Below are 14,311 nucleotides of genomic sequence, written 5' to 3' on the forward strand. Positions count from 1 at the left end.
TAGAAGCGCCATACGACACCTTTGCGCTGGAGAGACTTATACATACCTGGGCGTGCCACAGAGCCGCATTCAGGATGTGACATCTATAAAGGATACTCTCCTCTCCGAAGCAGATACAAACGTCTCATCCGACAGATTTGGTCTTCCGAACTGTCGGTGAGGAACAATGTATCTGCAACGAACATGCTTGCCGTCCCGGTACTACTCTATTCATTTGGAGTAGTTCCATGGACGAAGAACAAGCTCAGATCTCTTGATATCGGGACAAGAAAGGTTATGCACATGAACAAAAGCATGCATCTTAAGTCTTCCGTTCCGCGACTGTACATCTCACGCCGTCAAGGGGGTCGCGGAATATTGAGTCTTGAATGTCTTCACAACAGTATTATTCTGGGTATAGCACATAGAGTTGCAAATGGAAGAGACCCTCTTCTTAAAATGGTCAGGAATCACGAGGAAGTGGGCAAAGGAGCATTTTTGTGCAAAGCAGCGGAGGAGGCTGCTGAAACACTCGGACTTGACTTAAGTATTAGGGGTGAGCAAAATGTGTCAAATCTAATCTATCTCGAGTACTCACTCCTGAAAGCCCGGATTAAGAAAGCACAAGAGAAAAACTTTCGTGAACAGCTCCTCGATAAGAGGATGCACGGTATCTTCCACAGAAATGTGAAGGATCAGTCAATGTCTTGTGAGCTAACGCTTGCTTTCCTTAAATCGCCCGGATTGAAGTCTGGTGCAGAGGGTTTCATTTTTGCATGCCAAGACGGTGTCATTTCCACCTTAACATACCGTCGCCACATTTTGAGCCAAGACATTCCCAATGGGAGCTGCAGGGCGTGCCATGCACACCCCGAGCATTTGGCTCACATACTATCTAGTTGTCCAACACACGCGGGAATGACCTGCATTCAAAGGCACAATGCGGCACTAAGAGTACTTTATTACCATCTCTGTCACTCCTACGGAATTCACCTTAATATCGCTCCTCTAAATGCTCCTAGGGAAATTGAGTCAATTGTGGAGAATGGGAAGTGCCGCATATACTGGAACTTTATATTCTCGAAAATTGTTTCTGTTGCTCACTTGAGACTTGACATGGTTCTTCTTGACTTCGGGAAGCGAACCATGTTCGTTATCGAATTTTCGGCACCAGCTGACAAAAACATCATAGCCCAGGAGAATGAAAAGAAAGAGAGGTATCGAGACCTTATAAGGGAATTGCAACGATTGTACCCGGAATATTCTGTTAAACTGATCGTCCTGTTCATCGGCGCTCTTGGAGGTGCCAAGCTTTCAATTGCTAATAGCCTAAAAAGCATCCCTGCGTGTCAACAATATGCTAGAACACTTGCGGGAAAAATGCAGATGGCGGTTGTCCTTGGGTCACTCCGTGTTCTTAGGGTGCACGAGGCTTTTGCTGGATCGTCGTATTGATTCCTTTACAGACTGTAACTACCTATCTCACGGTTGTGAGACGTGGTTATGGCTGAAATTTTACCGCGATTTCGCTGGAAGCGGGTGCAATTTTTCAGATTAGCACCCGCTCCCGGCGAAATCCTGCGGTTGTCCTTATGACAAATTTTTAATCATATAAATCCTTTTGCAAAACATCTTATACTCAGGTCGATACATACTATAACATACGTGAATGCAATGAATATCTAAGACATTTTTTGTAGGGTGACATGCACTCGAGAGAATGCTTCATTCATTCTTTAAAAATTAAAATTTACTTTGTTCAACAACAGGAGCTGACCTTAACACAGACGTCGCAAACTTTCAAGATATGGGATGTAAATCCAATACCTATATATTTGTCATTTTATTTATTTAATTGGACTAATCCTCATGAATTTAATTGTCACGATTGCCCGAAGCCAAATTTCACAGAACACGGCCCTTATGTGTTCAGGTAATAATCAATACTCATTCTATAAAATTTTTTGAGGTGAACATAAGAGAGAAAGGTTTATACTTTCATGTTTTCTTTGTATAGTGAAATGGACTACAAAGTAGATAAAGTTTGGAATAAAAACGGCACTATAACGTTTCATAGACGTAGGTTTTGGACGTTCGAGCCGAGTATGTCTAACGGAACATTGTCTGATAAAATAACTAACTTAAATCCAATCGCTGTGGTAAGTATATAATATAGTACCTCACAGTAAACAGTGATGTTTGATAGTTTAATACAATTTATTGTCTACTGGAGGGCGCCAAACCCTTCGCGCGCCAACTTCCAGCTTCAGACTTAATAATTATATTTAATTTATGTACTGCTGAAAAGTATATCTGAATAGTAGCAGATAAGGGACGATTTTCTGAAAACTTCTTTTTATATAGACTATTCTTTAAATACCTAATACATATTACATACTGTGCTGAAAGGATTTGTTCGGAATCAATTTTCTTATGGTAGTAATAAAAAGTTGGGTTTGCAAAAATTCTAGGGATTTTACAATCCTTAAAGTGAAATCCACGATTGATAAGAGAAACAGAAAAATACTTTTGATCTGTTGTATTTCTGAATCAATACCAAAAAAGTTTGATTGTAAAATATCTTTGATTTATGACAAAATATAGTCAAATGTTGATAATATCGGGTTGACATTTTTCTTTTACGGTGTTCGAGTTGACTTAGGACCGTGATAAAAAATAATTGTTTGTGTTGAACCATTAGATTTTTCATCACGATTTGAAGTCACTTTTCAGAAGTTATGAAATTCTTACCTCCAAATTGAAACCTTATTTCAATTCGCGGTGCAATCGCGGTGCTGTGACAAAGGATATGAGTAGCTGTCTCATTAACTCCTGCAAAGGCGACAGGGGGAATTTTCCTTAAGCCCTATCTTATGTATGTGGTACCCAAGGTTTTCATGCCTTATAAACATTTCTGTTAGGACTTCAGCTTCATTCCTTCTGAGATTGAGAATATTGTTCGCTCGATTAGAATTTAACTTAAGCCCAAGAATGTTTTGGCCTTTCTGCAACCGGATACCAATCTTCACTAATTCTGATGTTCGTCGGTCAGCCAACTGTTAATTTCTTTCGTCATAATCTCAAATTGTAAAACTGTGGCGTAGGGCCTCATCGCGATTGTGAAGCCTATTCCATTCCTTCTCCAATATACACCGGCCCCTGCATTCTCCTTGTTCCTGGAGCCATCTGTAAACCAGTTTTCTTCCTCGCGATGTCGATTGGAATGCGCACTGCTGTCGAAATCCTTCTGTCGCTTACCAGATTTAATATTCCGGCCGCCTTCGCAACCAGGACCTTAATGTTGAGATGGAGGGGCACCAAACCTATTAGTTTCCCGAATGACATCGCGGGTCTCGACTTTGAGGCACCAGTGACTATCCCCAGGGCTTGTTGTATTCCTCCGAAGAGTGCGCCCAGATGCTGGCCGCGCCCGGTAATCAGTATATCGTCCGCACAGCCTATAACGTGGTGACCCTGACTCGTAAACAGATGAAGCAATTCATCCACTACCAAGCACCCCAGCAAGGGCGATAAATCGCCTCCTTGCAGACATCCCGAGTCAACGGTTTCACATAAAGTAGTATCACCCTTAGTGTTAGGTTCCTGTTAGCCAACATGTGGCAGGTCCATTCCACGACTGCAATAGGCACACCATGTGCAACCATGGCAAGTCTTTCCACTTTTTACAACAGGAAAGATGTGAGGCTGATGGGGCGGAAATCCTTGGGTGAGGAATACCCGATCCTGCGGCGGCTCTTGATGTTTCAGAGGTGCTGCCCCCTTTTCTCCAAACCTTCTAAAGTTTGGAAAATGTGCCTAAATCAGGTGGGAGAAGGTATTCTCGTCCGCCTCTGAGTATCCCCCGCTGGGCAATTTCAGAGTGCCGAGAATAGCATTCGGGTTTCAAGAAAACAGCTTATCCAGTCTAACCACCTCTGCTCAATTATGGATGTCTGTGCCAAAGTTAGTCCAGCTTTCTTGCTTTGCCTTACGTTTGGAACCCCTGTTTTTATCTCTCAGCGTCGTAAATGAAACCTATAGTTCTTCTGTTTTGTAAATACTGGTACTCTGAACCTCTGTCTGGTTTCCCTGCGAAGCTCTTCGAGTTTCCCATTCCACCGGTGTGACTCCCCAGCACTTCAGACTCTTTTAGGTCGAACTGCACATTCATAAGTAGATTCGATGGCTTCCGTGAAACTCTTGGCTGTCATCTCCAGGGCATCCACGTCTCTAATTGACCTGAGCACCTCTGGGAGTGCATTCCTTCGTTCCGTGGAAAACTGATCCCAGTCCTTTCTTCTTGGATTTATGACCCATTTACGGTTCGCGGGTGTATTGGATTCTAACTCGAACACTATTTGTGAGTGACCTGAGAGAATGGGTTCATATGAGACTCTCCACTTCTTGATATTATCTCTAAAATTACTAGTACAGAGAGTGATGTAAATTACTTCCTCCCTGGCCAACTTGCGAAACGTTGGGGTGTTCCTCGTGTTAAGAATATCTAAATCAGTATTGATTTGGTATTCCTGTACATCATTACCTCTTGAGTTGATGTCTGTGTTCTTTCACAAAGCATGGTTTCATCGAGTTAGTATCGCTCTCATTCGGAAACTAAGCTGATCCTATGACTAGCTTCCCCATTCCTTTAAGATCTGTGACCATCACCATCAGGTCTCTCGAACATAGCTCAAGCAGCGGGACAGCGTAAACTCCTTTGGCCAGTATGCAAGTCCTTGGTTTGGTCGCCTTGGGGTCCCTGGAACAGGAACCAGCCTTCTTCGCCAAAATCACCTTATGGTATCTTGAAATAATCAAGGTTATTGTATTAGAGAAATACCTATGTGCCTCAAAGCCATGTCCCCCTACAGAAATGCCGAGGCGCATTTGATATGATGCAATCTTCCTCTGGCTCGGCAGGCGCCTCCTGCCCCTGGCTGACAACCTTAAAGTTGACCTGTCCAAAGTGGTAGAAGAGCCTCGTTTTAAGGACTGCAAGAGCCCTCGCCTGAGACTTAGGAATTTGCAAGACTAGGGGATGCTTGGTGCCCCCCGCTGTATTCTCTTCCTGAGGTCTATCGTATCTGACGATTCGTCAGGACGATGACTTAAGTGAGGGGTTGAATTCTTCCGACCGCCGGATAACCACAGACGGGTCTTCCGTATCCTCATCTAGAGGGAACGTCAATTTCTCAGCTTTCGGAAGAGCTTGGGACACAGTTGCTACCTGAGTTTGGCTTGCCAGAGACAGATTGGGAGGAAAAGGCTATGTTGGACCCGTAGGGTCCAACCCATCTCCCCCCTCCGCGACTTCCTTTTATCCTTCTTCCTTCGATTTTCTTTTTGCGTGATCCATTTTGTTTCCACGAGTATCTAGTGAAATTAAAGGTCCGCTTCTTCAGAGCCCCGCTTGCAGAGGCAATACTAATTATTTGGCGAGGTCGTCCGGTGTCCCCGAGAGGTCGTTAGGACAACCTTTTGACCCTCAGGTGTCAAAGTGATTCCTGTCCCGATTCCAAAAACTGTAAATTGGTCCCGAAGGGACCTCAGTCCATACGCGTACAGGCCGAGGTCCGTTATAACTAAATGTCCCACACGCTTAAGCCTTCCCACCAACTACAAGGTGTTACAGTTGGGAAAAGCTTTACACAGGTGTGAGTGTTCCAAAACATAGGGAAATTACTTAACGTCATATATAGACGACCTCGTGAAAATCATTTCCTTTGGCTATCGTAGCATTTTTAAATATAGAACTATACGATCTATTCCATAAGCGTAATGTAAAATAATTTGGGTCAATGTTTTTGGCATGGTAGTATATTTAGTTGACTACAATAATATACCATCATTTCCAATAAGGGCTCATGGGCCTTCGACATCTGAATTTTCTTACCACTGTGGCTTCTGAAGGCCTTCTTCTCAAGGCTGGCTCTCCGAAAGGACCTCAAGCAGAATCTGGTCAGCTGACCCTACCTCTATATATGGTCCATATATTCTTTTACCTCCACCCCCTAAAGGCCTTCTTCGTCATGCTGACTTTAATGCCCGCAAAATAGCTCTCTTCAAAGTGCCCCTTCAAAGCATATCTTATATGTTTTTCCACCGTCGTCTCGTCAAGGTCCAATACTTTTATTTCGGTGTCCAACAGATCCCTGTTGGCGGTGGACAGTTTGCTCCGGTTTTTTTAGGTCTTTGAGGAGCTCCGCGTAGCTTGATCTCCGCTGGTTTTATCAAGACCGCTTCGGGATGAACACGTCTGAAGTTCTGCTTGCTCTTTGGGGACTTTAGTACAAATTTGTCCCTCCTACTCTGGCTCTTTAGGGTTTAGGTCGCCGCTGCATCGTTGCGGGCCCTCAGCTCCTTTGGATTAGGTCTCGTGGCGTTCGACTCTAGGGGATTCATCGTGAGCTCCCTCGTTCTCTTCCCGTAGGTTGATGTGGGAGTTTCTATGGCATATTCGTTTATCTAGGTCCCCTGGTGGCTTGTTTCCATCTTCAGAACTGCCCTCTCTTCAGTTTCTTTTGCCTTTTTCTTACATACTGTGTAGTCAACATCCTCTGTCGCATGTTGACTTATGCCAACGGTCCAAATTAACTTCCAGGCCATTATTCGCTTCAATGAGTTCTTTCTTAATTGGCATAAACTTGCTTTTCCTCATTTAGTAGTTTCACAGATCCGACAATTAATCCCACAGCTTCAAAGAGTTAGAGAAAACCGTTCCCCCACACAGAGACCCCCATGTGGGGATAAAGTTGGGATATTTTGGGAAGCGACCTGGTATCCTAGAGACATCGCAAGAAACACTACACGCTGGTGCCATTCATCCTTCGGCACGGTTGTTATAACCTCTGCTTGGAAGTTTTTCCTATGAGATCATTCCTGAACGATTATCTGTGACTGCTTACTTAGTTGTGTAACCGTATTCAGCTGAAAATCTCGGGACAGCGCCTGAGAAGGCAACCCAAGGATGGACTGCGTAGTTTGGTCAAAGCTGTTATTAGGATAGTACTCGTCTGTTTAGTGAAATATTGTACTTTCTTTCGCAGTCATCATGGAACAAAAAACAGTTTTTTATTTAGGATAGTTTAAAGGTTCATTTGGTAGTTTGTGCGGCAGGTAGGTAGGTATCGTTGTTTTTTGTTAGGGAATTTAGAGGGATTTGGACGACAGTTAGGAGAATCTCGAATTTTCAAAGAGCTATTGCGAGCTTTTGTGTAGTACACCTGCAAACCCCACTTTTATATTTATTATCTCCATGTTTTTTATAATACCGTTTCATATAGTGATCGTATCTCAAAAACACCGAAGATATTAGCTGCTTGGTGGTTTTAGACTTGTTGATACCTCGTACTTTAAGGCATTTATCAGAATGAGTTATGCGGGTCCCAGTTTTACGTTAGAATAGTTGAATAGTTGTGTGAATATTCGTGTCTGAATGTAGGCAAGCCTTCTGCAGTCCACTCTATGTTCAAGCGGCACGAAGATGTCTACCAAAAGTAGACAATGTTGGAAAGAAAATAGTTCCCTTTTTTACACATTCTTTTCTAATACTTTAGTAGGGCCATTTTTGATGAAACTCAAGACTATTCTAAGTGATATTTATCCTCAAAAGATTATTTTTAATCAGTTTGCAATGATAGCATATACCATTTATTGTACACTACTGTACGTTTAAAGCTATTGAACAACACGATAGTTTCATTAAATTCTTAATTTAAAACCATGAACTGCATTTAAAAAGTCTTATAAAACAGCAGAACTTTTTCAATTTTTTCAACCGTATCCTTAGGTCTGGGAATACGTATAAGTTGGGAAATGATGATCAGTTTTTCGGTGTATCCAGGGAGTCCAAAAGAATATCTACAAATTGATTGCATAAAACGTGTCATAAGCATTGAATGTATACGACTATTGTATTGAAGTGTATTGGAAAAGTTATATTTTTGTGCTTCTCATATTTGACTGTTTTAACAAAATAATATTTTTACGGATCCCAATTACAGGTTATTTGACTACCTTACATATAGCATAATATTTATTAGGCTCTACTATTGCAGCTATAGCCTTCTAAAGTCGTAGGTCGCCGATTTTTTACGGCGATATTATTGTAGTGAAAAATGAAAACTACCATCTCTTGACAAGATTCTGTCACCTATTTATCTTTGTAAATTTACAGTCTTCAAAGTATTTAAAATGAAAGGCAACTTTTACATTCTAAAAAGGTTTATCAATTCAATCTTCGTAAATTAAAAACTAAAAATAAACATATGAAGACTCCAATATTGGCAAACATTGTTAAATATGTTCCAGTATAGTGGTTTTCAAATTGGTAGATATTTTCAGCAGAATGAATAATAATTGCAAATACGTATTGTAGGTTCTTTTGTAACAGATTTGTGTAATTCATTGTCCGCGAAGAAAGGAACCTAACTCTCGGGAGCAAAATTTAAAACTAGGAGTGATTGATGAGGCGTTTCAGTACAGAAACTCCATGAGAGTTATTATACTTTCGCATGCACTTAAAGATTTTCTTTATTACTAAAACTATTAACCGATTAACCCAGCGTTCTAAGGATTGCTACAACTGCACAGCATGCAAGAGTTATCACCTCAAACGCAGTTTTTTTCGTTAAAATGCGTAGCTAAAACCTTGATGTTGAGGGTTTCTATTAGTGTACGCAAATCATTTGTGATGTTGATCTTGGGTAGAGAATGCCTTTGTGATCTGCCAGATTTTGCTTATTTATTCTTGTGTCTAGCTACGGGTACTTAAGTAAGAAGAGTGGATGATGTTCTGTGTTTACACTTTTCCCACTTTTCTCTGCCAAGAAATAAAGGCGTATAGCATTTCTGTTTATATGGTATGTCCATTTTAATCGCCTTTTTAGTTCCTGTACCTCTGCTTATTCCTCTGGTTGTATGAGGCCATCTACCTCTGGAAGATGTGGTGGTGCTGGATCACCAAAAGGTCGACGAAGAAGTTGCTCCTTCTTGATCGTGGACGTAACTTCCTTTAACTGTTGTTCGTTGCTGTCATGTTCCACGGTCTACTGAGATGTTTAGATTACGCATGATGTTCTTCACCTTAGCGATCAAATCTCTTAGTGCCACTTTATTTATATGAAGATACTTTACAACAAATTTCGTTTTTAAATTATATCTTTTTTCCATTTTGGTTTCAAACTTCGCACTTTCATAATAGAGACGCACCAATTCCTCTTTCATGGTGGCATCCCACTTGATGCTCTCCCACGGTATTTCTGTCGCGGAGGAGGTCTGCAAATAGTTAACGCTAGTCAAAGCATCCTTAGCAGGCACAGTTGATGTTCCACGGCTTACCGTTTGTCGCAGATGTTCTTGTTGGTCAGCTGTAGCTTGATTAATGAGATCTGCTTGACCATGTCGGAGCTCCCACCATTTCGCATGTTTTGGCCATCAGAAGTGGCTCCAAGAGCACCCCGTCGATCCTCGGAAAGCGACAAGCGTTTCAAAACCTTTAATATACCTATTAGTAGAAGTGCTACCACCAACATATCCGTCAGTCAGGAGAGGAACGCTCAAGCCCTACCGCAACACTAACCAAATGAACTATAAATAAAATGAATAAATACAATGATAATGTATATAAGAAAGCATCCAGAGGTGACTGTTGTCACCTCCAACGCTCGCGGCCTCTGTTTAATTATAAAGGCGGTAAAAGACGTTCTCTAAACCACACAATGCTCGTAATTTTATACCGAGAACATCACGGCAAGAGATTTCAAACATCGTGTTGAATTAACTTTAAACATCGACATCTCATCAGTCACTTGACTAAGTCCATGACTATGATGAAAAGCCGGGTTCACCCGGTAGGGCTTCAGTTTTCCTCTCACGATTTAGACTGCTATTTTGGCGGTAACACTGCTAATGACAGGGTTTCCCATGCCAGACAAGCAAATAGCGAAGAGGAGAGGGACTAAGAAGAACCTTAAAACCCATAAATAGTAATCGAGAGTATTTTAAAAGATTTTGAAATGCTTTTCGCTTCCCGAGGATCTTTGGGGCGTCCCTCGAGCCGCCACTGAAGGCCATAGAACGAGGGACGGTGGTGTTGGTAAGCTGCGAGATAGTCAGGCAGATCTCACTAATGAAACAGTTCACTAGCAAGAACATCTGCGACAAACGGTAAGCAGTGAAACATTAACTGTTCCTGATAGGGATACTTTGGCTAGCGCTCGCTATTTGCAGTCAACCACCTCGACAGAAATACCGCGAGAGGGCATCAAGTGGGTAACACACTGAGAGGAATTGGTGCGTCTCTATTACAAAAGTGCGAAGTTGGAAACGAAAGTGGTTGGTTTAGCAACCAAGAAGACAATTAAAATGGACATACGATATGTACAGAGATGTTAAGCGCCTTTATTTTTTTCAGAGAGAAGTGAGCAAAGTGTGAGGTGAAAACATCATAGACTTTTTTTACGTAAATATCCAGAGCTAGCCACAAGAATCAATGAGCAGAGTCTGGCAGATTAAAAACGCTCAATATGAACAGATTAAACAGATTGATGTCGGCGGTTGCAATAGCTGCTATCAAAATGGAAGTGGAATAGACGCTTCCTATTGGTGAAATCCCATTGGAAGATGTGGATAACGAGGACTTGATTAGAAGTGCTAACTCTTGTATACTTTGCAGCTGTGGCAACCGTAGAACGTTGGGCCACAAAGCTGCTAGACTTCGTGGGTATAAGAACAGTAGTGCACAAAGGCAACAACATCGAACTTTTCAGACATATGAAAAAAGGTATCGTGAACTGAGTGTAAAGCAAAATAATCAGCAAGACACCGAAGTCCCTCAATTAGAAGATATGACTAACGACTGTTCGGTTGTTTGGAAAAAAACGAACAGATACAATTTGGACCCTGTGTGGTTCAAATGGGAGAAAGAAAGGCAAACAATAGCCTGAAATGCAGCTGAAAAACATCACAGCTTTAGGTGTTTCAGCGGTCTTCAAAAGGAGAAGTAACTGAAAAGCTCCAGGTCTGGACAGAGTGCACTACATTATCATTGCAGATAATGTATATTTTCATTGCAACGACAATGAAATCCTTACAGAAGAACAAAAAGGATGGTGTAAAAACTCACGAGGCAGTAAAGATTTAGTCACTCTAGACGTGGCGCATGTCTATATGCTTAAAATCTTAAAATTTTACAAATCTGCCCGTGCAACATTGACTTTCTAAGCCGTGCGATGATGCTTTGGGGTATAAGAATCGAGTATTTCGAGCATACACAACCAAGGATAACTAGATGAATACGCATTACGGCGGCTATATTTCAAGGAGACTCATTCAGTACACTATGTTTCTGTTTAGCGTGACCTGTTAAGCGCGATCTTCTTTACTGGATGACCTTCTTTAATGGGTACTGGTAACAGCTCAGAGGGCTATTTCATTAAGCACCTGCCGCATCGTAAGAAACTTTCTCGACCATCAGGAAGCAAGCGACTAAAAAGTTCTGGCGTGGCAGATAATAGCTCTAAGAAAGAATCCAGAGGTGACTGTTGTCCCCTTAAACGCTCGTGGCCGCTTTCTAAGTATAACAGCGGTTAATTACAAACTCCAAACCACACCGTGTTCGTAATTTTGTACCTACACCATCGTGAAAAATTTCAAACATTGTATTAAATTAACTTATAACATCCTCATCTCATCAGTCACTTGATTTAGTCCGTGGCCATGATGAAAAACCGGGTTCCTCCGAAAAAAGTTTGAAACAAAAAATAATGAATAATAAATAACTATAAATTAACTAAACTATTATTATTATATTAATGACTCGGGCTTAAAATGGTTACTGTCCAATATATAGAAAGCATTTTGGTCGTAGTTGGATTTCCATTTTTTGAAGTCTGCACGAAGCTATTCCTGTATATATTACCAGGCACGGACGCATTTTTGTAATGTATTCAAGTGATCTGATAGTAGCAGTGTACCTAATTAGACAAATTGGGCAAAGACTGGTTTTCACCCAATCATCCATGGACTGGGTTGCAGACAAGTACATGTGGGAAGGACTCACAACTTAAGGTGGGATCCGAAACACCAGACTAATTCACGTGAAGTCTGAAGGTCTAACTAATTTAATATTATTATATATTATGATGTTATTATTATATTATTTTTCTAACGCTTGAGAGTGACCGTGGTTGACAAAGATAAAAAGAGAAATTTGGTTCCGATATTTTTAACGAGAAGTGCAATGTGATATTCGAGTAATTTCACACAAATAAAGTTTCACCCGCTTTCACCTTATCCATGACTTTATAATAAAAACCCTCATGCGTGCCTTCACCGACTCTGCTGAAAAGTATCGTGCGAAACTCTTGTGAACTGGCAGCTTTCTTTTTAAAACTCGCGCCATGTTTTTGTAACTCGTCTCTGGTTCGAAGCTTATGGCACCCTCACCTACGACTCGTTATAAAAACATGGCGCTTATTTTAAAAACGCCGTGAGTCCATAATAGTCGGGCAATGTACTAATTATATATATGTGTGTGTGTGTATAATTAAAAATTTGTCATAAGGACAACCGCAGGATTTCGGCGGGAGCGGGTGCTAATCTGAAAAATTGCACCCGCTTCCAGCGAAATCGCGGTAAAATTTCAGCCACAACCATGTCTCACAACCGTGAGATAGGTGGTTGCAGTCTGTAAAGGAATCAATAAGACGCTCCAGCAAAAACCTCGTGCACCCTAAGAACACGGAGTGACCCAAGGACAACCGCCTTCTGCATTTTTCCCGCAAGTGTTCTAGCATATTGTTGACACGCAGGGATGCTTTTTAGGCTATTAGCAAGTGAACGCTTGGCACCTCCAAGAGCGCCGATGATCAGTACGATCAGTTTAACAGAATATTCCGGGTACAATCGTTGCAACTCCCTTATAAGGTCTCGATACCTCTCTTTCTTTTCATTCTCCTGGGCTATGATGTTTTTGTCAGCTGGTGCCGAAAATTCGATAACGAACATGGTTCGCTTCTCGAAGTCAAGAAGAACCATGTCAGGCCTCGAGTGAGCAACAGAAACAATTGTCGGGAATATAAAGTTCCAGTATATGCGGCACTTCCCATGCTCGACAATTGACTCAATTTCCTTAGGAGCATTTAGAGGAGCGATATTAAAGTGAATGCCGTAGGAGTGAGAGAGATGGTAATAAAGCACTCTTAGTGCCGCATTGTGCCTTTGAATGTAGGTCGTTCCCGCGTGTGTTGGATAACTAGATAGTATGTGAGATAAATGCTCGGGGTGAACATGGCACGCCCTGCAGCTTTCATCGGGAATGTCTTGGCTCAAAATGTGGCGACGGTATGTTAAGGTGAAAATGACACCGTCTTGGCATGCAAAAATGAAACCCTCTGTACCAGACTTCAATCCGGGCGATTTAAGGAAAGCAAACAATCTGGTCCCGGTGCGGAATAGTTCTTCATCCCTCTTAATACTTCTTTCACCTCCTCGGTAGTGATTGGTGGACATTCTTTATCAGGTGTTATAAGGGCAACACAACTCCTTGAAGCTATTTATATTTTCTGAGTCTTCGTCCAGTCTATGCTGAGCTTCGTAGACTTCTCTCCAAAATAGTTCAACCTCCTCTGGTTTGGGTGGTTGTTCGACAGTAAATGGAGGGTCTTGGAAGAGTCGAGATGGGTCAGAGAGAAACTGTTGATTTTCTCTGACCCACCTCTCCCTCCGCTCTAGACTTCTCTTAGCGTCAGATAGTATCCGTATTCTCTCAACAATATGCTGCCTGATGGTCAGCAGCTTTGACTTGTTAAGTGTGTGATAACGGGTCCGGAGTTCGCGCGCGAACTTTCGAACCTTGGCGGTAAAAAACCTGCCAGATGTGATGTAGTTAATCACCGGAAAAATGTCCACGAAGCTCGTCATCCATTTCAGAATGATCGTTAGGCTTGAGAGAAACCTTGGTGTTGATGTTTCTCCGGGTCGTAAAGCATCGCTCTTCATCTAATGGATGCCTGCCCGCGGTTGGTCTTAGTGTCGCCTCTCTTTCTTTGTGGCCGGCTTGTTCTAGCTGTGGTAGAGTAGGCGTTCCGCTTACATAGCCCCTTTTACGGAGTAGTTCAGCATGGTTTCGCAGACGTTGCTGCGAAAAGTGCGATAGCTCCGAGTGTTTCTCGCACCACAGAGCATGCAGCCGTGCCATGTAACCCCGTTCACGGGCCACACTGCTGAGCTACTCCGTAAAAGGGGCTGTGTAAGCGGAACGCCTACTCTACCACAGCTAGAACAAGCCGGCAACAAAGAAAGAGAGGCGACACTAAGACCAACCGCGGGC

The 14,311-nt window shown here is 42.1% G+C and overlaps 1 protein-coding gene across 7 annotated transcripts in view; it reads left to right on the plus strand.

Moving 5' to 3' along the window:
- The window catches only part of LOC117177723 (protein croquemort-like), a 203,469-nt gene that overhangs the window by 105,832 nt on the left and 83,326 nt on the right, over nucleotides 1-14,311 (plus strand). For all 7 annotated transcript variants that reach the window (XM_033368614.1, XM_033368616.1, XM_033368617.1 and 4 more), the window contains 2 exons: nucleotides 1,749-1,912; nucleotides 1,997-2,138. In XM_033368614.1, coding sequence (XP_033224505.1) covers nucleotides 1,749-1,912; nucleotides 1,997-2,138 — 306 coding nt within the window. The remainder of the gene's footprint in view (nucleotides 1-1,748; nucleotides 1,913-1,996; nucleotides 2,139-14,311) is intronic.

Source organism: Belonocnema kinseyi, chromosome 8, assembly GCF_010883055.1.
Source record: "Belonocnema kinseyi isolate 2016_QV_RU_SX_M_011 chromosome 8, B_treatae_v1, whole genome shotgun sequence".
In the NCBI taxonomy this organism is placed as follows: Eukaryota; Metazoa; Arthropoda; class Insecta; order Hymenoptera; family Cynipidae; genus Belonocnema; species Belonocnema kinseyi.